Source organism: Protopterus annectens, chromosome 9.part0 (genome assembly GCF_019279795.1).
Source record: "Protopterus annectens isolate FY-2018-M chromosome 9.part0, PAN1.0, whole genome shotgun sequence".
Taxonomy (NCBI): domain Eukaryota; kingdom Metazoa; phylum Chordata; order Ceratodontiformes; family Protopteridae; genus Protopterus; species Protopterus annectens.
The window spans coordinates 1333426687-1333444122 of record NC_056743.1 but is presented as its reverse complement, the minus strand read 5'-3'; the positions used below and the strand labels follow the sequence as shown (position 1 = coordinate 1333444122).

Here is a 17436-nt window from a genome sequence, read left to right as displayed (position 1 = left end):
TGTTATTGCCAGGAGCAGAGCAGTTTTCCAAAAGATATATTTTAAATATGCTGTGTTAGCTGGCTCAAAAGGAGGTAAAGTTAATTTTTCCAACACGAAGTTGAGGTCCCAAGTTGGAGTAGGTGCTCTACGGGGCGGTCTTGTGTTTTTAGCCCCTCTGAGGTACTGTTTTAGCAAAGGATTAGAGAAAATTGGTGGATCCGTGTTGTAATGAGTAGAGATGGCAGAGGTGTGGATCTTGATGGATGAAAAGGAGAGGCCCTTGTCCAGCATCTCAGTTAAATACTGTAGTATCTGAGGAATATTTGGGACAAGAGGGTCAAGGCTGTGAGCTTGGTTCCAGGCACAGAATCTCTTCCATTTATCCGAATAGGCTTTCCTGGTACTAGGCCTTCTGGCCTCCAGAATGACATCCATAACAGCTTTGGAGACAGGCATTGCTTGCTTGACTAAAGAATCTTCCATGCAGCTAGGTTTAAAGTCTTTAGCTGGCTGTGAAGTATCTGATTGTTGTGCTGAGTCAGCAGATGTGGGATTTGAGGCAAAATCCAGGTTGGTCCTTGTGCTAAGTTCTTTAGGATTGGGTACCAGTGCTGGCGTGGCCAGTCTGGTGCAATCAGGATCATCTTTGGCTCTTCTTGCCTGGCTTTTATGACTACCTTTGGAAGGAGAGGTAGTAGTGGGAAAGCATATACATGTAGGATTCTCTAGCTGAATGAGAGGGCATCCACTTTCCATGCTTGTGGATGGTAAGTCCTTGTGCAGAATTTCTGTAGCTGGCAGTTCATTGGGGATGCAAACAGATCTATGTCTGGGCTCCACCATTTCTGTATTATCATTCTGAATATTTGTGGATTCAATTCCCATTCGTGGGGATCCATGATGTTTCTGCTTAAGTCATCTGCCAGTGTGTTTCTCTCTCCTGGCAGGAATTGTGCTTGCAGATGAACTTGGTAGTTTAGAGCCGTGTTCCACAAAGTCATGGCTTGTCTGCAGAGGGGATAAGAATGAGTGCCCCCTTGCTTATGTACCACATAACTGTGGTGGTGTCTGTCTTTAGTAGTAGTTGTCCTAGATGCAGCAGGTCCTTGAAGGCTATAAGGGCATTTTGTACAGCTAGCATCTCTTTTTGATTGATGTAAAGATGCCTTTGTTCTGCGGGCCACTTGCCCTGAATACATTTTCCTGCCATGTGTGCTCCCTGGGCGTAATCCGATGCATCCGTTTGTCAGTGTTTGCCTGGCTGTGGGTTGAGTAAAAGGCTGTCCCTTGTTGAGGTGACAAGCTTGAGCCCACCATAGAAACTCCTGTTGAAGGCAAGGAATTAGTGGTATAACTGTTTCTAAACTTTGACAGTGTTGTGACCAGACACTCATTAGGTACCATTGTAGTTTCCTCATATGCAGTCTGGCATATGGAATTAGTAGAATGCAAGATGCCAAGTAACCCAAGGCCTGCAGAATTTTTCTTGCAGGGAGTTGGGTTCTTGTTGCCATCAATTGAAAATATTGAGTCAGTTGTCCTTGCTCGTCTGTCGTGAGATAAGCCATCTGGGCCGTTGTATTCAAGCTGGCACCCAGGAATATTATCTCTTGTGAGGGCACTAGTTTTGATTTCTTTTCGTTTACTGTGTACCCTAGGCAACTTAACTTTTTTACAAATGCAGGATGCTTTAGAAGAATGTACGGATAAATTTGAATTCCTTTCTGTCTGCAAAATGCAAATACTGGTGCCAGGCACTTTGTGAAGACCCTGGGCACAGTAGATAAGCCAAAGGGCAGAGCAGAGAATTGATCATGTATTGAACCAGCTATGAATCTGAGATATCTTCTGCAGTTTTGTCTGATAGGGACATGCAGGTATGCCTCCTTGAGGTCCACAGTTACGAGCCAAGCTTTCTTGCCCAGCATGGGAAGAAGCTGCTGTAGTGTCAACATTTTGAATTTCGGAACATCCAGGTAAGTGTTTAGAGAAGAAAGATCCAGAATGGGCCTCCAGGCTTTGTTCTTTCTGGGGACCAGAAAGGATTTCGAGTAAAATCCTTGTCCTTGCTCCTGTGGTGGTACCTTTTGAATAGCTCTCATATCCATGAGTGCTGTTATTTGTTTTTGAGCCTCTGCCCATTGATTTGGTGGCAGATTTGACATTCCTTTTAACCTTGGCAGAGTGTGAAAGTGGAACCTGTAACCTTGAGATACAACGTTGCGAACCCGTTTGTCTTTGGTGATCATATGCCAATTGTGAAAGAAAAGTGCCAGTTTTCCTCCCAAGGGGGCTGCCAAGAGAGAGCTGTTTGGCAGCTGTAGTAGGAAGTCATTGGGGCTGTTTTTTATATGGTTGGGGCCTGTCTTCCCCTTCTTTCTGGCCTGATGCACCCCATTGTCAAGGCCTGTAAGGACCTTGTGGTTGACCTCTACCTCTTGGACGTCTGTATCTGCCCCTTTGAGGTCTGTCTGTAGCTGGAAAGGACCAATTCTTTGTTGGCCAATTTCTGCTAAATCGAGGAGGCTGAACCTGTAAGAAATCCTTCACCGTTTGCATAGATTTTGCCTTATCCTCCATTTTCTTTAATACCTCTTCTGCCTTAACTCCAAATAACACATCCTGCTGCAAAGGTGCATCCAATAGTTTTGCTTATGATCTGGTAATGTATGTTCTTTTAACCAAGCATGTCTTCTAATGACAGAACCTGTAACTGCTGCTCTACAGGAGGCCTCTAAAGAATCAAAACCACATTGCAAAGTATGTTTTCCCACGTGTTCAGCTGCATGCAATAAATCCTGCATTTCCTTGAAGTTAGGAGGATCTGAATCTGAAAGCATTTTTTGTTTCAACTGAGACATCAGAAATTGCTGATATTTTAGCATGTGAAACTGGCAATTTAAGGCCCTCATTGCTAAAGTTGCAGACGTATATACTTTCTTCCCCCATCTGTCTAATGCTCTGGAATCTCTGTCAGAGGGGACTGGATTCTTAGCTGATGAGGCCTTAACCCCTTTGGGTCCCTGAGAAATTGTTTCAGGGTCAGCAACAGGGCTTTTATAAAGAAATTTGTGAGAGTCAGGGACTCTGTAGTATCTGTCAGGCTTAACTGGGGCTGGAGGTAAATAATCAGGATTTAAATTGGATTCAGTATACACATCATCCACAATATCTAACACTGGCGGAATAGCAAGGGGTCTGTGTTGAGGTAATAAAAGGAAGTCTCTGAGCCTTTTCTTGGATTCTGAGTAATCCTGACCTTCCCAATGGAAATGCTCCCTCATGGTATGTAAGGTTTCCCTAAAGGAGTAGTCCTCAGGCGGAGAGGCTGATGGAATTGATTCCTCAGCATCAGAAACCTCATAAGGGGGTAAGGAATATTCTAGGTCTGAGGATGAATCTGAAGAGATGGACACATGGTCGGATGAGTCATAGTCTGCATCCTGTCTAGGCCTTTTATCAGAAGGGGGATGGGACCCCCTGATCAGAGTGATTAGGTCTTCGGCCATTTTGAGCATTTGTTTCTTAGGCATGGAGGCCTGTCCTGGAGAATGCTGTATTTGTTTCTTTGTTTTTAAAGGAAGTTTAGACTTAGCAGAAGGTTTAATGCTTAACTGAGTAGGTCTGAAAACACCCTCTGAAGCTGCGGATTGTTTAGTTACTCCGGATCCCTCTGAAGGGCTAGTTTCGGTAGGCTGAAAGTCTTCTGCGTCCGAAGGCTCAGCCAACTCCATGTGGGAGTCAGTGGAGGCCTGTGGTTCTAAAGAAGCGGTCGTCAGGGGCTGCGAAGGCGCCTCGCTGAAAACCGGAGAACCGGCGACTGGCCTAGAAGAGGCTTCGTCATCAGTTTTGGGCCTCGGATGCCTATCCTTGTCTTTGCGCTTTTATGTATTCCGGTCATCGGAAGTTCCGATGGCATGGTGTAATTGAATTTTCTGCCAAAATAATGTCAGGCAAAATCAAACCAATGTTTAATAGTGCGCTTGTAAAACCTAGCGCAAAACTGACAACCGGTGACGTCGTGGTCTGGGCCTAGGCATGGGATACAATAAGAATGGAAATCCTTATGAGGTATTTGCTTCCCACAAGAAATACAGTTATTAACTTTTACTGACATCGGTCTGAGGCAAGAAAAGGTTTCCCCAACTGGGTACTTAGCTTTGTAGAAGACTTCGGAATGAAAATCTCAGGAGTCGGCCGACCGGCACTTGCGAATTGCTTTTGCTTTGGGCACCTCGCGGCAAGAAAGACTGAAGAAAATGGCACTGGCTGCATCTTATATACCCCTGTTGCACTGACGTCAGGGAGGAGGTGACAGCAACCGACACCGGACCAAGACTTTGGAACTCAGGCCGACTGAGGAACCGCCTGACGGCAGGAAAACCCAAGTGTAATGACTGCAGCAGTATAACATGATGAACATCTTCCTTTGAGTAGTGTTTGCTCCTTGGTATATAGGTACATATCGCTGGTGTTCATACAGAGACTGGTTTGAACTACACAGGTCACCTTGGAGAAGCTGACAGGGTGCTCAGTATAAGGGAAGTTGTGTTACTCTTTAAGGACTGTTGAAAGATTTAAGGACTTTAATTTTCTTGGTTAAAACTGTTGGGACTATTCCAGTTGAGAATTATGCCTAGATTTATACATACCAAAGGGGAAATTGTATTACATGATGGTTATCGTAAGGGAAGAGTACAGTGGTAAAATGAATTCCGTGATTCTTTAAGATATTCCTTTGAAAATTAACTGGGCCAAACAGGATTTCCTGACTATGCTGGAAACATAATGATTAAATGAGTGTTATCCATGTAGCTACGCAAGTCTCTTATGACTGTCTATAGAGGAGTATGACAGATAAATGCATATTCTACCCTTTGTTGCCGTAGGTTAGGATCAGTGGATAAGCAGTTAACAGTGCCCAGCTTACAGTCATCAGCAACATAGTCCACCGCACTTTTAGGATATTGGCTTAGCTGTCTACAAAACAGTGGTCTATACTGAACTCTAGAGCAGCAAATAAGACTGGGTACTGACAAAAGGCTGAATCCATTTGTTTATTCAAAAGCTGATCTAATTTTGTAATCTTAATCTCTGTACAGATTCTGCTCCAGGTAGGACAAATGAAATTTTAAAACATGAAAATATACAGCATAGTTTTTTTGCTAAAAGACAGTCTTGTAACAAATTAGTCCAGATATCCAGTGCATACTGCTATATTACAGAATTCTGTCTCAAAAATGGATGGATAGAGAAAATTCAAATTTAATTGCTATGCATCTCAGATGAACAGTATTACACCATCTTACTGCAATTTTATATCTTTTCTGAAACTGCTGAAAAGAGCAAAAGCTTTCAGTTTGCATATCCAAGTAAAAAGCCCCCTCTCCATTTTAAGGCCCCAGTCTTAAAAGTATTTTTTTTTCCTACAGCTGAAAGTTTTTTTTTTTTTTTTTTTTTTTTGAGTTGGTGTTTTTTTTACATCAGAAAATGGGTGTGATGCCCATGGTACACATATGATTAAACTCACTGCATACTTCGAATGCAACTGCACCAGTACTAAAACTGCATTCCCTGTTGCCAAAGTAGTAATACTTTTCATTATAGGGTCCTGCTTTAAACCTGCATCTTGGGAGGTCCACAGAACAGCTAGCTGCATGACACTCCACAATGAAAGCTGAGGAAGGTAGCTATCTATTACTGCAAGTCAGAAAAGTCTGAGTGTAAAAATAGCTCGTTACAACCTTGTGATGTCTCCTGATATTTCTGCAGTTACATTCTTTTGACTCGTAGAGGCTGCAATTTTTGTTTGTTCATATTTGCATTAACAATTCCAAAAGCATATTGCATACAAAGTACTAAAATATTTTATCTTAATGCTTACACAATGGAAAACAAAACTGTACTGATATTTGACCTCTGTCTACGGCACAAAGGGATACTACTTATTTGTATTGTAATAATGCTCACATTTCTTTAAATATGTGAACAATCAAGTAACACAGACAAAACTAACTGGCCTTGTTTGAAAGCTCACAGCCATATGAAGAAAATATTACTGGCAGTATGCTTCTTGCTTGAATGGTTACTGGGATATTGCAAGTTATTTATACATTTCTTATTTCATATTTACTGTGGTTATTGTGGCTTATATGCAACCACTGTAACGGTTACTTTATTAAAGCTGAATAGTAAAAACCGCGGTGGTGGTGCTGCGGTAGCATTGTTGCCTCACAATAAGACGCTGTCCGGTTCGATTCTCAGCTAGAGCGTCTTCTACATGGAGACATGCGTGAATGGGCGTACCTTCGTTGAAAGTTGTGCACCAGGGCTGGTAACTCTGCAAGTAAAAATCAACTACCAATCATTAGCAGACCGGAGGTCCGCTGTGGTGACCCCTAACAGGGAAAAGCCGAAAGACACAAACAAAAGTTTGCCATTTATAGGTTCCTAGCATCACTTAATGGTTCTAGAGATATGAACATTTGCTTGAACTGTGAGAGAATAACTTCATTTTAAAAAGGCTCAGGCCACACCACTGCCCACTGGAGCCACAGTATTAAAATTTTTCAACACAAGTCTGAAAGGGGTATTTTTTTTGTTTACTTCAAGATTAAAAACAATACATATTTGTAGTCCAAAGAAACAATAATGAACCATACATTTGCATCAGTGACAAAAGCTTGAGAAAGATAAGGACACTGCTTTTTGATAACAGCGCATTTGCTCTATTTAGTAGTCACCACAGTAGATTCTGCCAATGCCACCACATATCTATTAAAGGAAGATAAGCAGCAAGCTTACAATTAGTGTCAAGGCAATTTAACTGACTCATGGTTGTCTTAAAAAATAGAAATTCAAGGGAGCATGGAAGAGTTACCTCCTGGTCCTCTTGGTCGTGCCAGCACTGCCTCCCTCTTGCTGTTTCCGCTTTGCCCCTCTGCCTTTACCAGGGCCACCAGTCACAACAGCACCTTTTACAGAAATTAAAGGTACAATATTTATCAAAGAGAAATGCACACAAAAAAGAATATACTTCACAGCAATCATAAGTACAGCAATCTGGAAAACAAAACTCTATAGAGAATTCTTATACACTCCTGTCTCACATGCACTGAACGGGCCACAGACCATCATTTTTTTTATTTTGCTAAATGTATAAAGTCAGGAACTAACTTATTGAAGTGTACTGGTTATTACCTTCGGTTTTATTGAAATACTACCAACTTCACTTCACTCACAATGACAAATGTTAATCTGCATGCTCAGTAATACCAGAGTACTCTACATCATAACATTCTACCATTCCAAAGTGCATGATAATTAAATTCCAAGTCTACAATGCATGACTCCCAGAGTTCGCCACCTTTAAATAATACACACAGTTAAGCATTTTGAGCCATTCAAAGACCCTCCACTGAAATCAATTTACCTAAAAACACTCTTAGGGCTAACATAGCTTCTACACAGAATGAATCACTCCGCAATTTCAGCACTAGTAACCTACATGGATAAATCCCTGAATACGGTCCAAGCGACCAAAGCACAACTAGTGGCTCTGGTGCTTGAAAACAAAGGCATGAGGACAGACAGACCCATCCTGGGGGAGAAGGGCTGGAACCAGCCACACAAATTGGGGTAACCTGAGGTGGCAACCTTTATACAGTTTGCAGAAGTACAGACTCACAAGGAGAGAACATTATGGGCCACTGCAGTGATGTTGATCTTATGTCCCCTCATCCAATGGGTAACGGTTAGGCTACCAAACGTCTTAGTTGTTGGAATGTTAGTAGGAATACAAAGCACCCTCACTGCAGTCTGAATGATGATCCCCGTAGATTTAGGGCTAGGTAAGATGATAGTTTAAATACTGCTTGTGTTTAAGTTTTTTTTATTGTGTGCATGCCTTTTTATAGTGCTTTTTTATGGAGGTGTGTTTGTGTTATTTTTTTTATTGTATCAGGCTGTGTGCATACATGTGTTTTCAGGTTAAGGTTAGAGTAAGGGCTAGGTGAGGTGACCATTTATTGTGCACTGGGTGTATTTGTGCATGGGTTATAGTGTATTGTTTAGTAGTACTTTTAGGGATAGAACTTTTGTTAAAGTAATGTATACGGCTGGGGTTACAGTTAGCACAATTAAGGTAGTACAAGGTGAAAAACAAAACAGATGATATCAATAACAAGGTGTTTTAATTCCATCAGAAAATTTAAAGGAGGAAAATAAAGTGATCACACAGCACTAAGCTAGCAAAAAAAAGTACAGTTGTGTACACTTACCATAAATGTAGATGTTTGAATGTATTCACTGTTGCAGTCATTACATTTGGGTAATCTGCTGCTAGGTTACCCTCAGTCGGCCTGATTAACAAAGTCTTGGGTCCTGCGTCGGTTGCTGTCCCTTCTTCCATGACGTCAGGTCGTCAGGGGTATAAAACATGCAGCCGACAGCATTACATCAGTTTTTCCTGCCCCAAATGTCAGGTGACCCCCAAATGGGGAGCAAAATATATAAATGTGTGTGTGTGTGTGTGTGTGTGTGTGTGTGTGTGTGTGTGTATATATATATATATATATATATATATATATATATATATATATATATATATATATATATCTATGTGTGGAATAAAAAACACAAAACATATACCTCCAAACAAAATAAAATACACTAAAAAGGCTTTTAAAGATAAGAACAGAAATGAGAGGTATAGTTAGAGAAAAATCAGGGGGCTCGAGGGAGGGTAACCAGGACTGCAACGGTGAATACACTCGAACATCCACATTTATGGTAAGTGTATACAACTGTACTATGTTCTCCGTGTTTCACTGTTGCAGTCATTACATTTGGGTAGAATCCCAAAGCTATGGTTGGGAGGATGGATTTATACAGCATTAGGAGCAGCTATAAGGCCCTGCAGGACAGCAGTGGCAAAACCTGCTCCGGATTTAGAGAAGAGAGGTAAATGGTAATGTTTGGTGAACGTATGAACTGAGCTCCAGGTAGCAGCTTCTAGAATGTCTCTGGTAGGAACCCCTCTGAGAAAGGCTGCAGAAGTAGATGCAGCCCTGGTGGAATGAGATCAGATCCCCTTGGGGACAGGTTTACCATGGTGCATATAGCAGAAATGAATACAATGGCTTATCCATTTGGAAATAGTCTGCTTTGAAATCGCCTTTCCCTCTGCCCCTGCAACAAATGCCACCGGTAATTGCTCAGATTTCCTTAGAGATTTTGTCCTGCTTAAGTAGAATCGTAGTTGTCTGTGTACATCCAATGAATGCAGAATCTGCCTACCCTTGTTCTGTGGATTGGGGAAGAAAGTTGGCAGATGAATGGTCTATTGAGGGCCACACTAGATACCACTTTAGGCATAAAGGATGGATTAGTCCTGAGAGCCACCCTGTCCGGGTAAAAAATAATGAAAGGCTCCAAAGCCATAAGAGCCCGTAGTTCTGAAATCCTTCCAGCTGAAGTAACTGCTAAAAGAAAAGCTGTTTTCCAAGAGATAAATTTTAGGTCTGCAGTAGCAGCTGGCTCAAAAGGAGGTAGAGTGAGTTTTTCCAAAACAAAATTGAGGTCCCATGCAGGAGTTGGTGCTCTCCTGGGAGGTCTTACATTTTTGGCCCCTCTGAGGTACTGCTTTAGCAGAGGCTGAGAAAAGAGTAGAGGCTCTGTGTTGTAATGAGCTGAAATGGCAGAGGCATGGATTTTTATGGAAGAAAAAGATAGGCCCTTGTGAAGCATCTCAGTCAAATATTGCAGAATCTGAGGAATAGTGGGCATTGCTGGGCTTATTCCTTGTGCTTGGTTCCAGGCACATAATCTTTTCCATTTGTCAGCATAAGATTTTCTAGTACTAGGCCTTCTAGCCTCCAAAATGACATCCATCACAGGGTTGCTGAGAGATGTAACTGGTTAAATTAGCTGATTAGCCATGCTTAAAGATTCAGAGTTTGGAGCGGAGTGTGCAGAATTTGATAGTTCTGCTGAGACAGCAGGTGAGGTGCATGAGGCAGGTACCAAGGAGGAATGCGCGACATACTGCGCAGGAGCGGGTACCAGTGTTGGTAAGGCCAATCTGGAGCTATCAGAATCATTTTTGGTTTTTCCTGTCTGACTTTTAGTAAGACCTTGGAGAGCAGAGGCAGAGGGGGAAAGGTATAGACTGATAGGTTTTTCCAGCTGAAGAATATGGCATCCACTTTCCAAGCTTTTAGTGATGAATTCTTGTGCAGAATTTGTCCAACTGATAGTTTTGGGGTGAGACAAAAAGATCTATGTCTGGGCTCCCCCACTTGCATGTCAACATGCTGAAGATTTGTGGATCCAGTTTCCATTCGTGTGGGTCCATACAATTTCTGCTTAGTTCGTCTGCCAGAGTATTTTGCTTTCCTGGCAGGAATTGAGCTTGTAGATGTATTTGATAAGTCAAGGCCGTGTTCCACAATGCCATGGCTAGTCTGCAGAGGGGGTAGGAATGGGTACTCCCCTGCTTGTTTATGTACCACATGATTGTGGTGTTGTCTGTCTATCAGTAGTTGTCCTGGATGAAGGTAGTCCTTGAAGGCTGTCACGAGCATTCGGTACAGCTAGCATCTCTTTCTGATTGATATGTAGGTGCATTTGATTTGGACTCCATTGGCCCTGAATGCATCTCCCTGCCAGATGTGCCCCCCAAGCATAATCTGATGTGTCTGTAGTCAGGGTTTGGGCAGCAAGGGGTGGAATGAATGACAGTCCCTTGTTTTGGTGGCAGGCCTCTGCCCACCACAGGAACTCTAGTTGCAGGCAAGGAATAATAGGAATCATTGTTTCCAGGATGTGACAATGTTGACTCCATAAGCTTTTTAGGTACCATTGAAGTTTCCTCATATGCAGTCTTGCATATGGAATTAGAAGAATGCAGGAGGCCATGAACCCCAAGGCCTGCAGAATTTGCCTTGCAGATAGCTGGGTTTTTGTGGCCACCTGTTTGAAGTAAGTCATCAATTGAATCTGTTTTTCTGGTGTAAGGTAAGCCATCTGGGCAGTTGTATTTAAGCTTGCACCCAGAAATGTAATTATTTGAGAGGGTACCATTTGTGATTTCTTTTCGTTTATGGTATACCCTAGACAAGTTAGAAGCCTTTTTACAAATGCCAGATGTTTTAGAAGAGTGTCCTTGTTTTCTGGCTGAATTAGACAATCGTCCAGGTATGGATAAATCTGAACATTTCTTTGCCTGCAAAATGCAATTACTGGTGCCAGGCACTTTGTGAAGACCCTGGGCGCAGTAGATAAGCCAAAGCGCAGTGCAGAGAACTGGTAATGCAAACAGCCTGCTTTGAAGTGGAGGTATCTTCTGCAGGATTCCCTGATTGGGATATGCAGGTAAGCCTCTTTTAAGTCGAGAGTTACCAACCAGGCATCCTTGCCTAGCATAGGTAGAAACTGTTGGAGAGTCAGCATCTTGACGTTTGGAATGTCCAGAAATGTATTTAGAATGGATAAGTCCAGAATTGGATGCCATGATTCGTCTTTTCTGTGTACCAGGAAAAGTCTTGAATAAAAACCTTGTCCCTTTTCCTTTTCTGGTACTGGTTGAATAGCCCCCATATTCATGAGGGACATAACTTGTTGCTGAGCCTCTGCCCACTGATTTGGAGGCAGATCTGGCCATCCGTTTGTGATTGGCAACGTATGGAAATGAAATCTTTATCCCTGGGATACTATATTTAAAACCCATTTACCAGAAAGGCTCATCCAGACTCTGCTACACTTTGCTGTGAAGGAAAGGTTAGTTTGCTGTTATTTTTTGTATTTCTGTATTGCCTTTCTATATTTTGAATACTGTAGTTTGTTTTCTTTACCTTGTGTTTTGCTTGCATTCTGTTTTAACAGCATATTAAAACTTCAAAAGAGACCACAGCTCTCTCTGTTCTGAGTCAGGCAGAATTTTTTCCCTCCGTCCCACCCATTTAAGTTGTCTTGTTAAATACCACTGTCTTTCTAGTTGCCCGCCTCTTATGTTAATCTGACCATATATCTCATTTCTCTCTACTTTCACTGGTTTATGTGAGTAATCACAAAACCATCACTTTTGAAATCCCACCCCTTCAATTATTTAAATTTATTGGCCATCCTACAGTATTTCATAGTACCAAAATACAAAAGTAACCACCCCTTTCAGTCCATCTTGCTGTTTTAAAAGTAGTAACTCTCCACTAAACCTTAACTTTTTAAACAGGTAAAACTCAAGTTACCTACTTTCATATCTAACTTCTCTAGTGCACACTGCAGAGTGCATTCTTTTCAATCTTACCTTTAAGCATCCCTGTTACTAGCACTTTCTCTAATACCTAAAAGATCATCTCTACTTGACTCCAAGTAGACTTTTCTCTATCTGTTAAACCTAGCACTTGCTCCTACAGTACTTATTACCTTGATACGGCACTCTTATAGATAGCACCCCAAAAGGCAAACCCCATTTCTCGGTCACCCACGTCCCCGGAATCTCTTTTAAAGTTTTTTGTCTAGTCCTTCTAGCATGTCGAGGATCAGTTGCTAGTGTCCTCTCCTGCTCAGCTGGTGAACCTGGGAATATTGAGGCAATGTTACAATTGCCTCATGTACACAGACAACCCTCTCCTCCTCCCACAAAACACAAATACATGCGAGAGATGCAACTATAGGCCAAACTGGAGGCTGAGCTCTCTCAACATAGGACTGGCAAGACCAGTCAGGAGGAGAAGGTTACCACACACACTATAGACCCAGTCTCACAGTACCATCACAACCTCAAATCATACACATAAACACACAAAGACATACTCAAGGCTCTGATCAAAAATCTACCAAAACAGCAGAGGCCACCAAAGCAGACACCCAAACAACCACCACCTCAGAACACAACACCTGCAACACACAGACCTCACAGTCAGAGTGTCAAACAGTCACAGCCCTTAAGGCCAAACACAATGCCAGACACACTAGTCATTGGTGACTCCATAGTCAGACACACTGACGTCCCGCTCACCAGACTGAGTAAGGAGAAGGTCACAGTAAGCTGCCTGTCGGGCTAGAATCCGCCACATAACGCAAGCACTCAGGTCTCTCAACAGCAGGTACAAATACGACTCAGTCATTGTCCACGCTGGTGCAAACGACCTGAGACGTACCTCCTTGGACTACATGAAAAGAGACATTGAGGAGCTCTCTGATTATGTAGCCCAGGCAGGTATGACCCTGACCTTGAGCAGTATCCTACCTTCACCAAGAATGATGCCACAATACAGAGATAAGATGATCAGCTTTAACAATTGGCTTAAACTCTGGTGTCATTCAAAGGGGATCCAATGTCTGTCTGCCTGGGATGACATGCTGGACAAGCCACGCTGCTTCGCAAGGGATGGCTTGCACCTGTCACCCCTGGGATTCCGGATATTGGCAAAGGCTCTTGCCACCCCATAGTGCCTTTTTAGGCAAGGCTCAAATTCTAAACCTACCACCCTAGAACACAAAAAGGAAAAAAGCTAAGGGTAATGCTGCTCAATGCCAGAAGTCTAAATCTCAAAATGCACGCACTCGAGGCCCTTCTCAGTATGGAGAACATCGATGTCTGTGCAGTGACAGAAACCTGGTTCAAGGCTCCTGAGAGCACCCCAGCACTATCAGGTTTTACCTCTTATCATGCGTCCGCCCCAAAATCCGGACAATACCAAGAAAGGAGGGGTATCCATATTCATCAAGGACACCCACACCTCAAGACTGGTGGCAACGCACAATGCATCGGAGACCATCCAGGTGCAATTAACCATAGGCAAGACTGCTCTGCAAATTGTAGCATGTTACAGGCCACCCTCACAAACTCAGGAACCTCACATGGCCCTCCTGACAAGACTAGAGGTGATAAATGTATCACCAAATACCATCATACTAGGTGACTTCAATTACCCTAATATAGACTGGGAACACTACTCAAGCCCAAACACCCTAGCCCAAAAGTTCCTGGAATTCATAAACTCAAATGCCATGGAACAACTAGTCACCATCCCCACAAGAGGAGAAAACATACTTGATCTCATCATCACGAACATGGGAGCACAATGTTCAACACCGGAAGTATACCCCTCACTGGTGAGATCAGATCACAAACTAATCTCGCTGGTGGACCCCAGCCATAAACAAACTCTACAACAAAAGGAGGAAGCTACTACAAGATAGAGCAAAATCCTTAAAAGGTAAGACACCCTTGATCACTATAAGTAAAAAACTAAGAGCTCTCATAAAATCATCCAAAGCAAATTTTGAGAGAAAATAGCTAAAGACTCAAAAGACAATCATAAGGCCTTCTTTAGCTATGTTAGAAACCTGGGAGGAAACTCCCAGATATGCTCAGAACTAGTTCAAAATGATGTGAAGATTACTGATCCTACAGACATTGCCAACATACTGGCTGACAGGTTCAGTGCAAACTTCTCCCCAAAAGGAGAGATATCTATACCAAGCGATTGCAGCCCCCAAACATCTCCAACGCCCAAGTGAGAACTGCTCTCTCCAAAGCAAAAACACAGCATCCATGGGACCTGATGGTGTCCCCGGCTGTGTGCTCCAGAACTCAACGAGGAATTAAACCCACAGCTAGGACAGCTGTTTAATCATAGTCTTACCTCTGGATACGCACTCCAGGAGTGGCGCACTGCAACTGTGGTCCCACTTCACAAAGGCGGTGCCTCCACCGACCCTGGAAATTACCGCCCATTAGCTTGACAAGCCTTATCTGCAAAGCCATGGAGAGGATCATAATGGACCTCATAAATAAAGACATAGGGAATTTGCAGACTTTGGATCCATCCCAGTTTGGCTTTGTCAAAGGCAGATCATGCCTTCTAAACTTGGTTGACTTTTTCAAACAGTCACCAAAGCCATTGATGAGGGAAAGGCAGTCCATACAGCCTACCTCGATCTGGCGAAGGCCTTCGATACAATACCCCACTCGGGTATCATTGAAAAACTCATCAGCTTAAATGTTAACCCATACATCACAAGATGGGTTGCAAACTGGCTGAGTGACAGAACCCACAGGGTCAGAGTTGCTGGCGCCATGTCAGACTCAAAGCCTGTCACAAGTGGTGTACCACAGGGCTCAGTCCTGGTCCCACTCTTGTTTGGCATCTACTTTTCCGAAGTACAAGCAAACACAGGAGGGTTATGGCTGACAAAGTTTGCAGATGACTGCAAACTGGGCGCCATAGTAGAAAACACATCTGACACAGACATCCTTCAGAAGGGTCTCACAGAAACGGATAACTGGTGCCAGAGCCATGGCCTAAAGTTAAATGCCAAAAAATGCATAGTCATACCCTTCGGGAAAAACAAGGTTACCCCTAGCTACCAAATAGGTGGCAATCCACTGAGCACAGAAGAAGTTATCAGGGACCTGGGGACCCAGGTTGATAGTAGTCTGTCATTCGACACCCATGTAGCTAAAGTAGTTAGGAAGACCTTCTACATTGCCCACCTTATCATGAAGGGATTCTCATCTAGATCAAGGGAGGTCATAGTCTCCCTATACTCATCACTCATCAGACCAATGATTGAGTACAATGCCCCATTCGGAATGTATCTGACCCGACACTTGCAGCAGCTGGAGAGGCCACAAAAGTTCCTCACCAAAAGGATAAAGGGTCTCAAACATCTGTCCTATGCTGCCCGACTGAAAGAACTCCAGCTCTATTCAGTCGCCACCGCTTGCTCAGAGGTGACCTTTGCCTAACATACAAGGCCATGTCAAACCCAGATTTGATGAATATGCTTCACCTCAAAAATCTAGATCCGTCAGAGCCACAAGGGCGGAGACTTAAACCTCGACACGGCTATTAATAGGATGTGCTGGAGGGATAGATTCATCACCCAAAGACTCCCTATGCTGTGGAATAAAATCCCGGTATATGTGAGGCAGAGCACCTCGCTGGCCTTGTTCAAGAGAAATCTTGACCAATGGATGGGAGATCGCAGATATACCCCAGGGATTACCTCAGTGTCACTGCTCGACAGAGGCACAGCAAAATAATGGGTATAGTTCCCCATATTAAAGGGGTGGCGTAAGCCACAAAACTATGGGCTAGGCTTGTAAATGCCCTCGGGCAGATAGCCTAGTATGAACCTATGAACCTATTTGTCCTGGGTAATCAGTTGCCAGTTTCGTGCATGAAGTGACAGTTTTCCCCCCAAAGGGGCGGCCAAAAGATAAGTGCTTGGTGATTGCTGTGGAAAGTCATTGAGACTGTTTACCGTAGGAAGGTGCCTTGTTACTTCCAGATTTGGTGGTGGAGACACCCCATTTCTTTGTTCTATAAGTTCCTTGCGACTGAAACCTGGAGCCTTTGGAATGTCTGGGTTTAACCTGAGCGGCTCTAGTGGGTACTGGAAAGGACCAGTTCTTAGTAGGCCAGTGCCTACTGAACCTGGGTGGCTGAACTTGTAGGAAATCTTTCACAGTTTGCAAAGATTTAGCTTTATCTTCCATCTTTTTCAAAACTTCTTCAGCCTTATTACCAAACAGGCTGTCCTGTTGCAAAGGAGCATCCAACAATTTTGCTTTAACATGGTCAGGCAGATTTTGCTCCTTAAGCCAATCATGCCTTCTTATCACAGATCCAGTTACAGCAGCCCTGCAAGAGGCTTCCAAGGAATCAAAACCACATTACAAAGTACATTTTCCAACTTGTTCAGCTGAATGCAATAAATCCTACAACTCTATTTTCCACACAGTCAGAAATCAACATAATTTTCTGTTCAAGTAAACCCATAACATGCTGTTGATATTTAAGCATACAAAATTGACAGTTTAAAGCCCTGATTGCCAAGGTTGCAGACGTGTAAACTTTCTTACCCCATCTATCCAGTGCCCTGGAATCTCTATCAGAAGGGGTAGGATTTTTAGCAGTAGAAGCCTTTGCGCCCTTGGGACCCTGAGAAATGGTTTTAGGGTCAGCAGTAGGGTTTTTAAAAAGAAATTTGTGGGAGTCAGGAACCCTGTAGTATCTGTCTGGCTTACTAGGAGCCGGAGGCAGGGAATCAGGAGCCATACTCTACTCTGAGAAAACATAATCAACAATGTCTACAAAAGGAGGTATAGCCAAAAGCCTATGCTGAGGAAGAAGAAAATCCCCAAGTCTCTTTTTAGAGTCTGAAAAATCCTGACTCTCCCAGTGAAAGTGTTCCCTTAAGGTTTGCAAAGTTTCTCCAAAAGAAAAATCCTCAGGAAGAGAAGCAGAAGGAATGGAATCTTCTGCATCAGAGTCCTCATAAGTGGGAATAGATAATTCCTGATCAGAAGAGGAATCAGAAGAAATAGAAACCTGATCTGAAGAATCATAGTCATTGCCTTGCCTAGGCCTCTTATCAGGTGGGGGATGGGCACCCCGATCAAGGTAATTACATCCTCAGCCATTTTGATCATTTGTTTTT

The 17436-nt window shown here is 43.1% G+C and overlaps 1 protein-coding gene across 1 annotated transcript in view; it reads right to left on the bottom strand.

Moving 5' to 3' along the window:
* Window positions 1-17436, bottom strand: part of ASH2L (ASH2 like, histone lysine methyltransferase complex subunit) — a 658852-nt gene that overhangs the window by 353292 nt on the left and 288124 nt on the right. Inside the window, exon 8 of the mRNA XM_044082241.1 lies at window positions 6863-6956. Within this exon, the coding sequence (XP_043938176.1) occupies window positions 6863-6956 (94 nt within the window). The remainder of the gene's footprint in view (window positions 1-6862; window positions 6957-17436) is intronic.